At 32.4% G+C, this 14,906-nt stretch overlaps 1 protein-coding gene across 1 annotated transcript; it reads left to right on the top strand.

Annotated features, from left to right (window-relative positions):
- Positions 1-3,486: 3,486 nt before the first annotated feature.
- LOC105782525 (glycosyltransferase-like KOBITO 1) lies at positions 3,487-8,779 on the top strand. The gene is given in 12 exon segments (XM_052626714.1): positions 3,487-3,922; positions 4,280-4,429; positions 4,575-4,627; positions 4,940-5,048; positions 5,177-5,311; positions 5,454-5,498; positions 5,609-5,796; positions 6,104-6,245; positions 7,262-7,308; positions 7,415-7,502; positions 8,211-8,460; positions 8,463-8,779. Coding segments are annotated over 12 exon segments (1,890 nt in total). The 5' UTR covers positions 3,487-3,541; the 3' UTR covers positions 8,765-8,779.
- Positions 8,780-14,906: the final 6,127 nt, after the last annotated feature.

Here is a 14,906-nt window from a genome sequence, read left to right as displayed (position 1 = left end):
AAATTAATCTCTAAATTTAGCAATTATTCCCACATTAGGGTCTGGATTTTTTATTATTATCTAAGTTTGCTTTGAACTTAACAATTTTTTCCACATTAGAGCTTGAACTTTTTTTGTCTAGGTTAATCCTTAAAAATCCTAAAGTTCAGGCTTTAATGTGAGAACAATTATCATGTTCATGCCCTAATGTGAGAGTAATTGTCAAATTCTAGGCCTAATTTGGACAAAAAAACGTTCAAGCCCCATGTGGAAACAATTACCTAGTCTAGACCCCAATGTAATAACAATTACCAAGTTTAAAGCTTAACTTAAACTAAAACCAAATTCAAACCCCAATATAAAAAAAAATGTGTAAAATTCAAGCATTTAACCCATATTTGATGTTAATTTAATTACTTGTAAACTGTTATGTGTTATATAATTTTCTACTTTTTGGTTCTTCATAGTGAAAGGCTAGTAATCATGTATGCACATACACAGCCTTTCCAAAGCACGCTTGCTTCCTTTACAAACAACGGCCTCACACTGTCACCAATCCACAGCAGCTTTCCTTTACTTTTCTCCCACGTTTCCGAGTTGGCTGCACAAGTTTGCTTTTGCTCATAATCATGTATGTGCTGTCCTAATAGTTTAGTATAATTGGTTTTAGATATAAATTTCAAAACACCTTTATATGTGTTCTTTTATGTGCGTATGTTTTATAAACGTATCATGTTTAATATTATTAAGTTTTAATGTAACAATCAAAATGTTGTTGTTATATTGTAATTAGGTGCTACAATATGAATGAATAAGGCATAATTATAGCATAGTAACATTTTTTTAGATTTTAGTTTGAAAATGTTCTTCAAGAGGTTGGCATATTATGGTCCTTTGTACCCGAACATCAAGGACAGACACATGGTCGAAAAAACCCTTAATTATTAGTCCGTAGGATTTGACAATGGAAGTAATGATAGTGCTGAGAGCCATTGGTAAGGTTTTTTTAGATATCTGGTGAAGTTCATTTAGAGTAATTGTAGTGATCGATCATCTGAGCTCGATCGCTGGAGAGGCTTGGGGCTGCTTTGGGTGTTATCGTGTAAGGGCCTTGTCACTTAGACTTTAGGGATGTGTCAATTTGTTACACAAGGTGGTGTGGCTTCGCCATTTGGCTCGAGTCAAGATAGAAGATGAGTTTTCGTTTCCCACAACCTGGATGCTCCTTTCTTCTAAGCGCTATGCTTATGCTCTTGCTATGGATGTTAAGGGTGTTAAGTAATTTGAGCAAAATAGGTATGGATAAGCTTTACGAATTGATGAGCTACTAATAGTAAATCAGTTTTTAAGGTTCTGCTATGAAAGAGAAGTCTGAATGGCGTACTACCAAATGATTTGCCCTACTATAAGGAACATTCTGATTTGCCAGTGTGGCCTAGTCCCATAAATGGATGATTGATATGTTGTAAGAATCCTTTAGCTAGGATGATGTTCAGGGAAGTCCCAATAGAATGTCATGTAAGCTTAGCGCAAATCTCTAGACCTTCAATTGTTGGTGACTAAGGTGGCTCAAATGAGGCTTTAAAGGAATACCCTGGTAAGTTTGTGACAGTTTGCCCAATCGTTGCTGACATTATGTTCTTGAATTTGTTACTCTTTTTACTGAAAGTATTGTTTTGCCTTTAGAGAGTGCTTGCTTCTTGGCGGTTGTAAACCGAGTGTTGTCCTAGAGAACACAGTTTTAAAGATGTTTTGGTTGCTCAAGCTGAGAGGCTACAATCCGAGGTTAATAAGAGGAGAAGGCATTTCTCTAGTGGTGGAAAAAGGGATCAAAGGGAAGAATTTCCCTTGGTTTCTCATACGGAAGCACTAGCTCCTCCAACCCCACCAAGTATGGCCTTTCCAAGAGGATTGGGCTTGCACACCCTCTCTTTTTTATTTACGAGTAACAAAGAGAAATAGGTCGTAACTGAGGGTTACGAGGGTATTGTCAAAGATTTTGGAGTTCACCCATATATTGATGAATAATTCTATCATCAACTAGATTTATTCTCATATTACCGCGAAATTTAGACACAAGAGAATACTCCAATGTCATTGCATTCTAAGTAACATCTCCTTATTTGGATCGCATTTCAAAAATAAATACCTTAATTTCAACGGGACAAAAAATTTAACGATGTAGTAAATCTTTCAGAACTCGGCACCCATGAATACAAGGCATAATTAGGAGGCAAGGGCCTTGGCCCTCTTTGGTAAATGGGAAAAATATCTCTTGAACCCTCTCAAACATTAAACCATTCCATTTGAGTCTTTAGATCTTAATTGAATGGAAAAAAAATTACTTTTGGCCCCTCCAAAAAATTAATAATACAATCTAATCCTTTTTAACTTTGGCCCATTCAAAGCTTTTAGCTTTGGCCTCTACAAAATTCTATAATTTTATCTTTACTTCTTAAGTAAAATTTTTTTATTTCATCTCTACATGAAAATGGAGTTAACCTTCTAAAAAACGTATTCTGAAAAATAACTTCTCAAAATATAAATTTCATAGATTAAGGATTTTATTAATATTTTTAAAATATTATAGTTTTCAATATATTTTAATGATTTGATTATTATTATAATTATTTGGATATACATGATATTATATCATTATACGTAATTAATTTTAGTTTTTTTTCTCAATAAAGAGAAGGGAAAAACCTAGGATTTTACATGGAATTACTTGGATTTTATAAGAAAAACTTGAGTTTTATGGGAAAACTGATTTATCTTTTTCATTTTTAGGTAATTTGACAAATAACGCAAGTTTGAGGATTAAAAGATGTAAAAAAATTTTACATTGTTGGCTAAAATAACATTTTTTGTAAAGTTTGAGGGCCAAATAAGTCATTATGCATTTAATAAACTAAATAACCGATTTGGCTATAATAATTGATTCAATCGAAATTGACAAATCCGAGGTAAAAGTATTGTGGAAGCTCCTGTAGTACGAGTCTATTCAAAGAATGAGCAAATTAATCATTATATGTTAGATCAAAGATCAAAGAGCAAATTTTCCATTTTGTTAAAAAATTCATTCATATCTACTATATATCATGATGATGTAAAAGTAGATGTTGCATGTACACATATGTATCTACTTAATCGAGTTGATATTTTTAATTAATCAAGTAGACAGGTCCTATTTTATTAATTTTTAATATTTTTATAAATCAAATAATTATTAAAAAAAGTTAAATGTTTACTTTTAGTATTTTTATTTTATTTTTAATAATTGCTGATGGTACACTTGACACACCACGTGTTATTGTCGGATTGTTTCCTTAATCACGTTTAGCATTATCGCTAAAAATTGATAGAAATTTTAATAGAAAAACTATTTTACTCTTTCATTTAATATATATTAATTAATTTACCCTTTTTTTAATAAAAATATTTGGAAATTAATTTGAAAAAAAAATTATATTTGGAAATTTTTTGATTTTATTTTACACTTGAAAAGTCCTTTCCTTGATCTCCCTCTTCATTTGTTACTGTCTCCACCATAACCATCACAATGCCCAGCCACCACCATCACCACCGCTCTACTCCGCTGCTGTCCGCCACGGCAGCTTCCTCCTCTTCCTCCCAATCCTTCGTCTCTAAGCTCCTGCTCCTCTTAACACTCCTCCCTCTCTCTTTAGCTGCCTTAGCTTTCGTCCTCCAGTGGCGCGGAGGGGGTGTATCCGATCCCACCATCGCCACATCCGCCGCCTATTCCCGATGGGCACCACGTGGGTCCCACCACGAGATCTTCCCTGGCATGGAGACTTTCTCATCTCTCTCTCCCAAATCGCATTCTTCTTCGGATTGCATCAATCTCGGTCGTACCTCTTCTCATTCTCTCCCTTACTATGGGGACTGGAAATTTGGTTTTGAAGCTAATTTAAAGCCAAAGGTAACCCTCCCCCCTTTTTGTGGATGATCTGAACTTTGCTTTTATGGTGATCTATTTTGTTGGCTGTACTTTTTTTTACAAAAAAAGTCAAAATGTTATCTTGGTTCTGGTAATTAATATTTGATGGATATTGCTTAACTGCTGTAGTTTCAGCTTGAGATCTTGTTATATGGGATTAGATCCGTACCGTTTTCTGGACTTTAGATCAAAACAATAGTATTGTTTTTACCCATAGATTCATTATGTTTGGAAGACCTAAATCAAGTCCATACCTTGTTTCTTTTAGCTGATTTTTCCTCTATAGGCAACTGAAGTGATTGTTTATGAGACTCAGCAATTTTGCTTTTGAAATGGCAGATTTGTATTACAACAAGTACATCAGCTGGCTTGGAGCAGATTTTACCATGGATGTTTTATCATAGAGTTCTTGGTGTCACAAACTTTTTCCTCTTTGTGGAAGGGCATGCTGCTTCTCCTAATGTTTCTAAAGTTTTGGAGTCTCTTCCCGTGAGTTTACAAAGTCTTTGGCCTCCTCTGAATTAGTTTTACTCTGTTTTTTTTTCATATATAAGTAGAACTATTCCACTTGATTTAGCAGTGGTTGTTGTTGGTCTGAATTGCTTATAGAATGTGTTATGATTTTACCCTTCAGGGAGTAAAAGTTGTATACAGAACAAAAGAGCTTGAGGAGCAGCAGGCTAAAAGGTCAATTAGCTTTTTCCCTTCTATGACTGAAATACATCTCATAGATTCTAAAGCTTAAGTGAGAGCATGGTTGTCTTGTCTCAATATTTCTTCCTGTTAGCTATAATGTGGAGGTTGCTGCTGATAAATTGTCTTTGTTTTGACTTTATTTGATACTTTCTTTCATTATATTTTTGTGCATGCATTTGTGTTTACTTCATTCTGTTTCTTTTCCATTTCTCTAGGGACAATTCCCTTTCTCTGTTCTTTATTTTACCATCAGAGTTTGTTTACTTGATTTTTATTCTTTTTCCATTTTTCTGTGGTTATCAGCCGGATCTGGAATGAAACATGGTTGTCGAGTTTCTTTTACAAGCCTTGCAATTATGAACTATTTGTGAAGCAGTCTCTCAATATGGAAATGGCCATTGTCATGGCAAGGGTATGCTCTATGAACAATTCTATTTCCATGAATGGAAATGTTTTGTTGATTGTAATTATTAGCACAGTAGTCTCGGCTCTTGAGCTTATTCTGATAAGTTCTTTCCCTTTTGCTTTCTGAAATATAAGGATGCTGGAATGGAGTGGATACTGCATCTTGATACTGATGAGCTAATACACCCAGCTGGTGCAAGTGAATATTCTTTGAGGCAGTTGCTACTTAATGTACCTAGCAATGTTGATATGGTCATATTTCCTAACTATGTAAGTGGCAGTATATAGATTAATGAGAAAAGTTATCAATAAGGGAGCTTGGAACTGGCGGTTATGATTTGATATCTTGTTTTTCATTTAGATTGCTGGTCTCTGATGTTTGATAGTGGAATTTTTCTTTCTTTTTGTTTAGGAGAGCAGCGTTGAACGAGATGATATCAAGGATCCTTTTACTGAGGTAAATTGTCACTTGTCCTCTTTTGTTGTTTTCATTAGTTCAGTAAATTGAATGGCTGAAGTTAAGATTTGGAGTTTCATAAGTGGCTTACGTTTCTTTTCATACAACAGGTGTCAATGTTCAAGAAGAACTATGACCATCTACCAAAGGACACATACTTTGGCATGTATAAAGAATCAACTCGTGGTAATCCAAATTATTTCTTGACTTATGGGAATGGGAAAGCAGCTGCCCGCATTCAGGATCATCTTCGTCCAAATGGTGCTCACAGATGGCACAATTATATGAAAACCCCAAAGTATGATGACTCTCTGTACTCTGAGAAAATCATGGTCAGATAACCTGACCAAAAATGCACATATCTCATAAATTCTTATACTTGCATATAGCATGAAGGATGGGGAAGGTAGTGTTTGGGGCCTTGGTGTTGGGGGATGGGGCCAGCTTGTTCATTGGCAATGAGAGCATTTTTATGTTGGCATCTTATCATGGATAAGCATATCTTAATTGAAACTGTGTAACTTGTGAGAATGTAACTGCTTATATTTGTATAATTTTCGGTGTGCATACAAATGGCTCTGAACATAACTATTTTTTCCTTCAAGTGAAATCAAATTGGAGGAGGCTGCTGTTCTACACTACACATATGCCAAATTTTCGGACCTTACATCTAGACGTGACCGGTGTGGCTGCAAGCCTACCAAGGATGATGTCAAGAGATGCTTCATGTTGGAATTTGATAGAGCTGTAAGTTTGGTACCTTCTATTATTTTTGTATTTTTGTATATATACACTCTTGATAGCTTTACTACTGCTATTTATGAGTTGTGGCAAGTATTAGAATATGGGAAATGCAGTAAGCCTCAGGACATATGAACTAGATGTTTACCATTGAAATAAGAACTTTTGGTCATGATATCCATATTTGTTTTCTTCTTTGAGAAATTTGGAGAGCCTAAAATAAAAGGAAAGACTATTATAGACATGGATCTAGGTTGCTAGAAGCATTGAAGATCAGTTTAATAATTAACATTGATAAAACGGGGAGCAATATTAGGAGTGATGCTTGATAGGGTCCCAAGCGATTCATAAGGCAATATTTTGATGCATCTGTTATGGTAATGTTCCTCTGAGGTAGTGGACAGCCAAGTAGTTAGCATTATATGACTTGAGTGAGCACCATTTTGGTTCTTGATTTAATGGAATCCTGAGTTGCCCAGTTGTTTCCTTTTTTCCCTTGTTCTTAGAGCATGGACTGGTAAAAGAACCATGGAAGCCCTTGTATTAGGAGTCAGATTGCATTTTGCCGCTTTGACTTAAAAAATGGGCAAATTAGCCCCTGTACGTTAGAACGAAGAGCAAACTAGTCATATTTGTTAAAAATTTCATCCATTTTTTCTGTTAAAAATTGTCATTGCTGACAGAATAACTAGACAGTTACACGTGACGTGCCACATGTACCTCATTCTGACATACAGTGACCAATTTTTAACAGTAAAAATGGATGAAATTGTTAAAAGGAGGATCAATTTGCTCTTTGATCTAATGTACAGGGACTAATTTACCCAACTCCTAGTACAAAGGCCTCCATGGTACTTTTACCAGCATGGACCAGATGTTTTGGGGTGAATTTGTGGTTTATGTCATTATATGGTTAGACTGCTCTTCTGATGTATAATCGTGCTTGGTATTATTGCTTGTTTTGGATATCAATTCCTTCTAACTGTTATTTGATTATCTAATGTTAGTGTTATTTGTTGCAGGCATTTATAATTGCTTCAACACAAACAGAGGAAGAGATGCTTAACTGGTATATGATCCAATTGAGGGTCTTTTTCTTTTTAATTGTCCTTTTCGACTTGTATATGGTGTGTGGATGTGCTGATGTTGAAATATATTGGCTTTGGTTATTGTAGGTATCGTGAACGTGTCGTGTGGGGTGACAAAGACCTAAGGCTTAAACTCTTGAGAAAGGGGATTTTAACTCGCATATATGCTCCAATGGTAAGGCCAATTATTCGACATTTGTGAAAATTATATATGACATGAAACCAAAACTGCCTTTATAAGCATTCATATGTAGATTTCAGTTTGAAATGATGTATGCGTTGTGAGACTAGGAACTTGTCTATTTAGCTACTTGAGTGGATTAATTGTTGGCGAAAGTATGTATCAGGTCTCTCTATTATAGGAACTAGTTCAAAGTAGTCTCTATTTAAATGGATCAATTTAGTTCTTGTCCTAGTAAAAAGAATCAAATAAGTCCAAATTTTAACAGAATTACCATTTATTGTTTTGAAAATGACATGAACTTTTTTTTTTTCCATTTGCAGTTGAACTCCAAATAAATATTTCATTTGCTTAACTATAAAAGCTTCAAAAATATTGACTCTGTTAAATAGTAAATGACATTTTTTAAACAGTAAATGTTGAAATCTGCTAAAATTTGGCTTTATTTGATTCTTAGTACGGGACTAAATTGATCCATTTAAAAGTATAGGGACTAATTTGAACCAGTCCCTATAATAGAGGGACCTGTCAAATACTTTCACCATTAATTGTCTAGGAACTGTGTGGAATTTACGATCTTCAGATTCTCTTTACAGTTCAAAATATGTTTTCAATTTGTTTTTGCTCTTTGATTATGTTTTCAAATTTCCCATCCCTGGCTGTTCCTCTTCTCTTCCTATTAATGCTCTCTTGCTATCTCAGGCCATAATCCAGGGGCTAAGAGAGTCCGGTGTCTTCAGCTCTGTTATTGCTAACGCCCCCACTACTATTTCAAAGGACAAGTTTTTAGCATCCATTGATAGTAGTAACTCATCAAGAGTCGTTTCCCCCACGACTCACACTTCAAGAAAGATTGGTAGAAGCAGACAGCAACAAACATCTGCTAGGAAGGTGCTGGGAGTTGAAACTAATGCAGCTGATGAAGCAGCAGCTGTTCCGCCATTGTCACCCCCTGCATGGACAATGACGACCTTCGAGCAATGATGGAGTGGCTGATTTCGATGCCTCTTTACAATCTCTTCCTTTGGACGGTTTATTATATCTTTTGCTTCAAACGCAAGGAATCACTGACACAAGCAAAAGAGCAGGTACGCAATGTCTTGTTTGTTGTGTATAGTTATAGTTCTACAGATTTCTGCTCTGCCATTGAATGTTTGAAGCGAGAATTGGTAGCAAAATATACTGTAATTCATGATATTGTTGTTTTGACTGATACTACAGAATTACAAGTCATTTATAATAATATATATAAATAGATTTCAGCTTCTTAAGACTTGAGTCATGGTCATGAAATTATAACAATGACTCATTATAATTTATAAAATTATAACCAATACTTGAAATTATAATAAAAGTTAATTGCACCAGACATCCCAAAACTGTGATTATTCTTTGAACTTCAAAACATTTTAAACTGTGATTACTATAATTTATTTGGATTCTCAGATGATGATACTTTAATAAACGATGCAGACTTTGATTCAAACATAATGAGTGAATATTCCATTCTTGGGATGATTTTGATGATCAAGATGTTCATCTTCATGATTTTTTATGGTGTGAATGAGATGCAAGATGATCATAACAATAATTTAGAATTAAGCCCAATTAAAAGAATGCGATTCTCAAGCATTGATGAATTGTTCTACTTTTGTCAAGTGCATGTCAAGTTGAAGGGATCATTGTGTAAAAAACAATTATGCTTTGTTTAGCTTTGTGATGGAGCAAGAAAATTTCTTGTCTTGCAAGAGTCAATTTTGTATTAGATGGTGATGGTACGACATAATCCTAAACAAGACAGACATTGGTTAATGAGATGATGTGTGATTAAGCTGTTAACACACTATCTACTTATAAACTAAAAGAAAAAAACATTTTTTTTACATAGTAAAATTTGGGTCAACTTACTTGAGTTCCGACCTAATTAAATTAGTTCTTCTACTATTAAATAGACTAATTTAATCAATATACTATTAAAAAGAATTAAATAATGTCAAATTAGAATATAGTTAACATTTCTTGTATAAAAATGTCATTTTCATTTCATAGAGTTAATATTTCGAAGTTTTATGGTTCTTTAAATGAAGTCTTTTATTTGGAATTTAATTGTAATTGAAGAAAAAATTTTAAGATATTTTTATATGGTAAATGTTAAATCTGTTATAATGTGAACTTATTTAATTTTTTGTAATAGTATAAGGACTAAATTGATTCATTTAACAATAGAGGAACTAAATTAATCTAATTCCTATAACATAAGGACCTCTAAAATACTTTTAACATAAATTTTGATATAAGTCCAATATATGCATGGGCCTTCCATACCTGGAGTGTAAAAGGAGCCATAAACAGAACCCACAATATCACACCACTTTGAGCTTCTTGAGGCCTGTGAGGTGCAAGACTTTCAATATGAAGCGTATTTAAATTCACATATTCTTATATTGATAATAATATTTATGCTAATTAAGCTAAGATTTAATTGATACGTACAAAATTAATCAACTTCACATAATTTAAAATAATTTATACAATTTATATTTATTTAATTCGAATATCGTATTTTAAATTATACTGTCTACATTAGATTATATGCATCAATATTTATTTATACTATCGTAAAATTCTTAATTGAATTAATATTTAATTTGACATCAACATAATTAAGAATTTGTTGAAAAATTAATTTCTTATATTAGTAACTAATATTTTGAAGACACTTTTTCTTTTAATTTTTATATGCGATATCTTTAAATAAAATACTTTAAATTAGTATTAAAAAATCACCTTGAAAAATGTTACTTTTGCTAGCAATTGCTCTTTGTAAAAAAAACTGATTGAATTTTAGCTCGATTAACACTATTGTTATTGTAATATCTTAAAAGACATGAATTCAAATGCGTTTAAGCATATAATATTCTCCTTTTAAAGATGGAGATTATTTCTAATTAAAAATCTAATTAATTTTAAACATAAATATTTTTAAAACTAAATTATATTTCACCCACTTATAATTATCTTTTAAAATTACTATTAATTTTAAAATAAACATTTTATATAATTTATTTTTCATTCTTAATAATAATTTAGTGTTACAATTATTAATGAATTGCAGGTGTACCACCCAAAAGAAATTGCAAATATTGGACTAATTAACTAAGGATATTTGCTTTGTCAATTATTACAGTAGAATCTATGACTGCCCAGATGATTATCATCTTCAGAATTTAAATAAGTTTTTATTCAACATTAAAAAATATTAGATTAATTTACTCTTGGAGTTTGAATTAGGTAATTATTTCTATATTAGCGTTTAATTTTTTATTGGTCCAAGTTAATCTTTGAACTCAACAATTGTTCTCACATATTGAGACTTGAATTTTTTTTTATGGTTTAAATTAGCCCATATTATTTCCTTAAAAAAGGTTGGACAAAGAAAAGTTTGTGCGTAATGTGAGAATAATTACCAAATTCAGGAAGTAATTTGGATAAAAAAAAGTTTAAGCGCTATTGTGAAAACAGTTGCCTAACTCATGTCCCAATGTGAAAATAATTGTCAAGCACAAGGACTAATTTAGACAAAAATATGTTCAAATCCCAAGAACAAGAACCAAATTCTTTTACGGTTCATATTTATTTTACGGTTCATAATCGAGATTGATAATAAAAATAAAAAGGGATGGAAATGGAATAAAGTCAAAGATGAGCACTTTGAAATTTTACATTTGTAAAGCTCCAAACTGCTCTACTTTCACTTTCAATGAAAGAGAAAATGTCTACACCACTAAGGAGCTGTAACATTCATGGTCCTCATTTTTCCTGCTTTGGTCAATATTGGACTTAAACCTAACCCACCAATCACCCAAATCTGGCTGTTGCACATACATTTTGGAACCATTTTACACACATATATATGTTGCCGACATAATGAAAAGTAGGAAGAACACGTTCACAAGTTATTGAAAACGTAGAACATTCTCTTCTTTGAAGGTGTCAAAGTGCTTGAGACAATTTTATCCAATCCTTCACTAAATTATTTTGGAAAAGGACTTGTTTGGGTTTTCTTTCTTTGGTTTACTTGTAGTTGAGGGTCAGGGCATTATTCAGATTACAAATCGTTTATTAAATGAGATTGTTGGTAAGATACGAATCTTAATATTTATCAAGATATTAATAAATATTTAACCAATTAAATTAACCTATGTAGGTAAATTATTAGCGTTTTGAGTCTTAAAAATGACATATTTTTGGTAATTTTTGGTGTGCTTTTATGGGTCAATTTTATATTTCATATGATTAATTACCTTTGTTAGTGTTGGAAGCATGAAGAGAAATCCTTCACAAAATTATTATGGAAAAGGTTGAGGGTTAGGGTATTCATTCAATTTCATAAAAGGTTGAAATTGATACATACAAATCACTTATTAAACGAGCATGCTAATGAATACTTAATCACCTGAATTAACTCATATTGATAATTTATTAATGTTCTGGGTCCTACAAAATGTCATTAGGGGGGAGGGGAGAAGCATATAATTCACAGGTGGGGGAGAAGCTAGCATATAATTCACAGGTCAATTTTAATGTGCCATATGGGTCACCTAGCCTTGTGTTAGATAGCCTATGGTTAGTCAAGCATTGGTCAATTGACTACTTGGATGACACAATTATTGCATTAAGAAGAAGAAGTTAAGGATGGATATGTTGTTGGCAGCATTGAAATATTCCTTGCTTGCTTGTCTTAGTCTCTCACTTCACCTTGTTTTTGTTGGTTTTCATGTGGATTTAATCCAAATGGGACCATGCTTTCCACTACAAAACCCCCCATGAAGCATCTACTTATGCGGCCTCAACCCTTTTGAAGGAGGTTTTCCACCTACTGGACCAAGTTCTTTTCTTCATATTCTATGACTTGACCATCACCTTGAAAGCAAAAGGACCAATATTCCAACTCAAGAATTTTATTTCAAAGAATATAAATTTATATTGACACAATAATTTTATGTACAAACTGTAAATCGAACGAGGATACTTCTTCTAAAAACATAAATAATTTATTTCTAAAAAATTAATTTAGTGACAATACACCAAATATTAATTTTAAAGCATCTTTCATATTTTTATACACATGCTACATGTTAATTGAAACTCACTCACTTGTTAGCTGACAAATTTATATGCATAATCACATAATTATGTCTTTAGCCATATTTGTAGTCGACCTTGCTGTTTTCAGTCAAATTGAGAAAAAAATTGACATAAAGTAGAGAGATAGCATGATTAAGCAGCTTACATGAATGTGTCCATATAATATTGATATTGGAAAAAATTTATCAAATATTGTAATTAGTTTTTGTACTTCACTCAATTGAGGAAATAGTTTTTAAATTTTAATTTTGTAAAAAGTTTAAGTAACTCAGACTATTATGATTTAATTTTTCAAAAATAAATTTGATAATTCATAATAAAATATAATTTTATTTTCAATAAAATATATTGAAAATTGATAAAGTAAATAACAAGATACTTATCAAGAATATATTCAATTTATTTTATTTCTTTTAAAACTATACAGTTTCCTTTACAAATTTTAGTTTACTCAACTTTTACTAGGGATGCCAATGGAGTGGAGTAGAAGCAGATATTGTCAAATTCACTATTACTCCATAATCAGTACACTATATCCCATCACTGACCCCGCTCCATTATGGATGTGTAATATTGAAAATATTTACCACCTCCATGGATGTTGGACACAACTATCCACACTTCGTCTGACCAATTTAATTTTTGCTATCTATTTCTAATATTTTCAATCTTATTAATGACAAGTAAGGCTGTGTTTATTATTGAGGTTGAAAAGTGCTTTTCAACTCAAACCATGATTTCAAACCAAAAGCAATGGTAAAGAGGAGCTTTTCAAACAAAACCATGTTTTTACATTGAGATTTTAATTACAGCCAAAAATCCTAAATTTTTAGCTTTTGCAAAAGTGCTTTTGGATGAAATTATTTTCTTATCCTCGTTGAAGAAGTGCAGGATATCTTCCACTTTACAACATCATGTCTAAAATGAACATTTTATTTTTAAAAAACATTTTTGGTAGCAATGGTAAACACGGCAAACTTTTCAAAAGCACTTTTCCACCGCATTTTTCGAAAGAAAATTTAAATTTCAATGGTAAACTACCCTTAAATATTTAAACATAATTCTTCAAAAAATAGTTAACCATAAAATACATAGGTTTGTGTTGAGTCAGTTTTTGAGCAGTGCTTGGACCAGTGGCAACTGGTTGTGGTACTGCCTGCTCAAAAAACTTATCATGTTTAAGTTGGTAAATTTTGGCAACAAAATTTTTTGGGTCGTGATTCCTGCTGTTACTTTGGACGATTGTCAGCCTATCCTTGATATCCAAACTACACATACAACATATCTTGGAGATTGGTTTGGATTTGAACTGAAGCAATCAATATCCAAAGTTTAGTGGATCGGATCAAATTGGGTTAAACTAGGAAGTATTGGACTGACTGGACTGACAGTCATCGGATTGGATCTAAGCAGAATAGATCCTAAATCTGTTTTATGAATTTATTCACTTGTGACGTTCATAGTGTGACATATCTTAATCCTGAGTGGATGATGAAATATATATGCGTGACTCATATACTTTGATGTAAGTAAAAACCTAAGTTCAAATAGATAATGATTCGAAAGTTGGTGCGTTGGATATACGACTTCTATAGTATGTAGCATCATTCACAACAGTGAAATTCATAGCCTAAGACATGGGTAAATGATATCCTCTCATTGGCATTACATGATAAATGAAAAGTAAACGTAGTCACAGGTCGTTTGTCTTTGTGATGAATGACTTAATTACTATTTTATAGTAGTTGAATGTTCATGAAGGAAGATGTAATGGTTACCATGAGAAAAAATAGAATCATATTGGGAGAAAGAATGTATCCCAAAGATATTAAGGGTAACCTATGAAGGTAACACACTTATGACAAGGTCATTGGACGAGCACTGATCGATTAGCTTTCACAATGGTATGCAATTGGGGAGAGCTCAGTCACAATACTATAGTGGAATGACTTCATGACTAAATGAGTTTATAATTAATAGGCGAAAAGCTGGAACTTAATATAAATCATTTAAGCCCTAATCACATATGTTCAATCAATCCCTCCGCTAGCTCATTAAAAACCATAAATGAATTGCATGTTGAATCAAATGAACAAAATGGATAGAAATGATAATGTTAGAAAATTGAGTTACATTTGAAAATGAATGTGGTTTCTCACTTATTATGGAAATGACCTGAGAATTAATTTAGGCTTTTCAAGTTATTATTTAATTAATTGAATTTCTAAAATAGAATTAAATTAATTGGTC

This window comes from Gossypium raimondii, chromosome 13 (genome assembly GCF_025698545.1).
Source record: "Gossypium raimondii isolate GPD5lz chromosome 13, ASM2569854v1, whole genome shotgun sequence".
Lineage (NCBI taxonomy): Eukaryota > Viridiplantae > Streptophyta > Magnoliopsida > Malvales > Malvaceae > Gossypium > Gossypium raimondii.
This window is presented reverse-complemented; position numbering and strand designations above follow the sequence as displayed.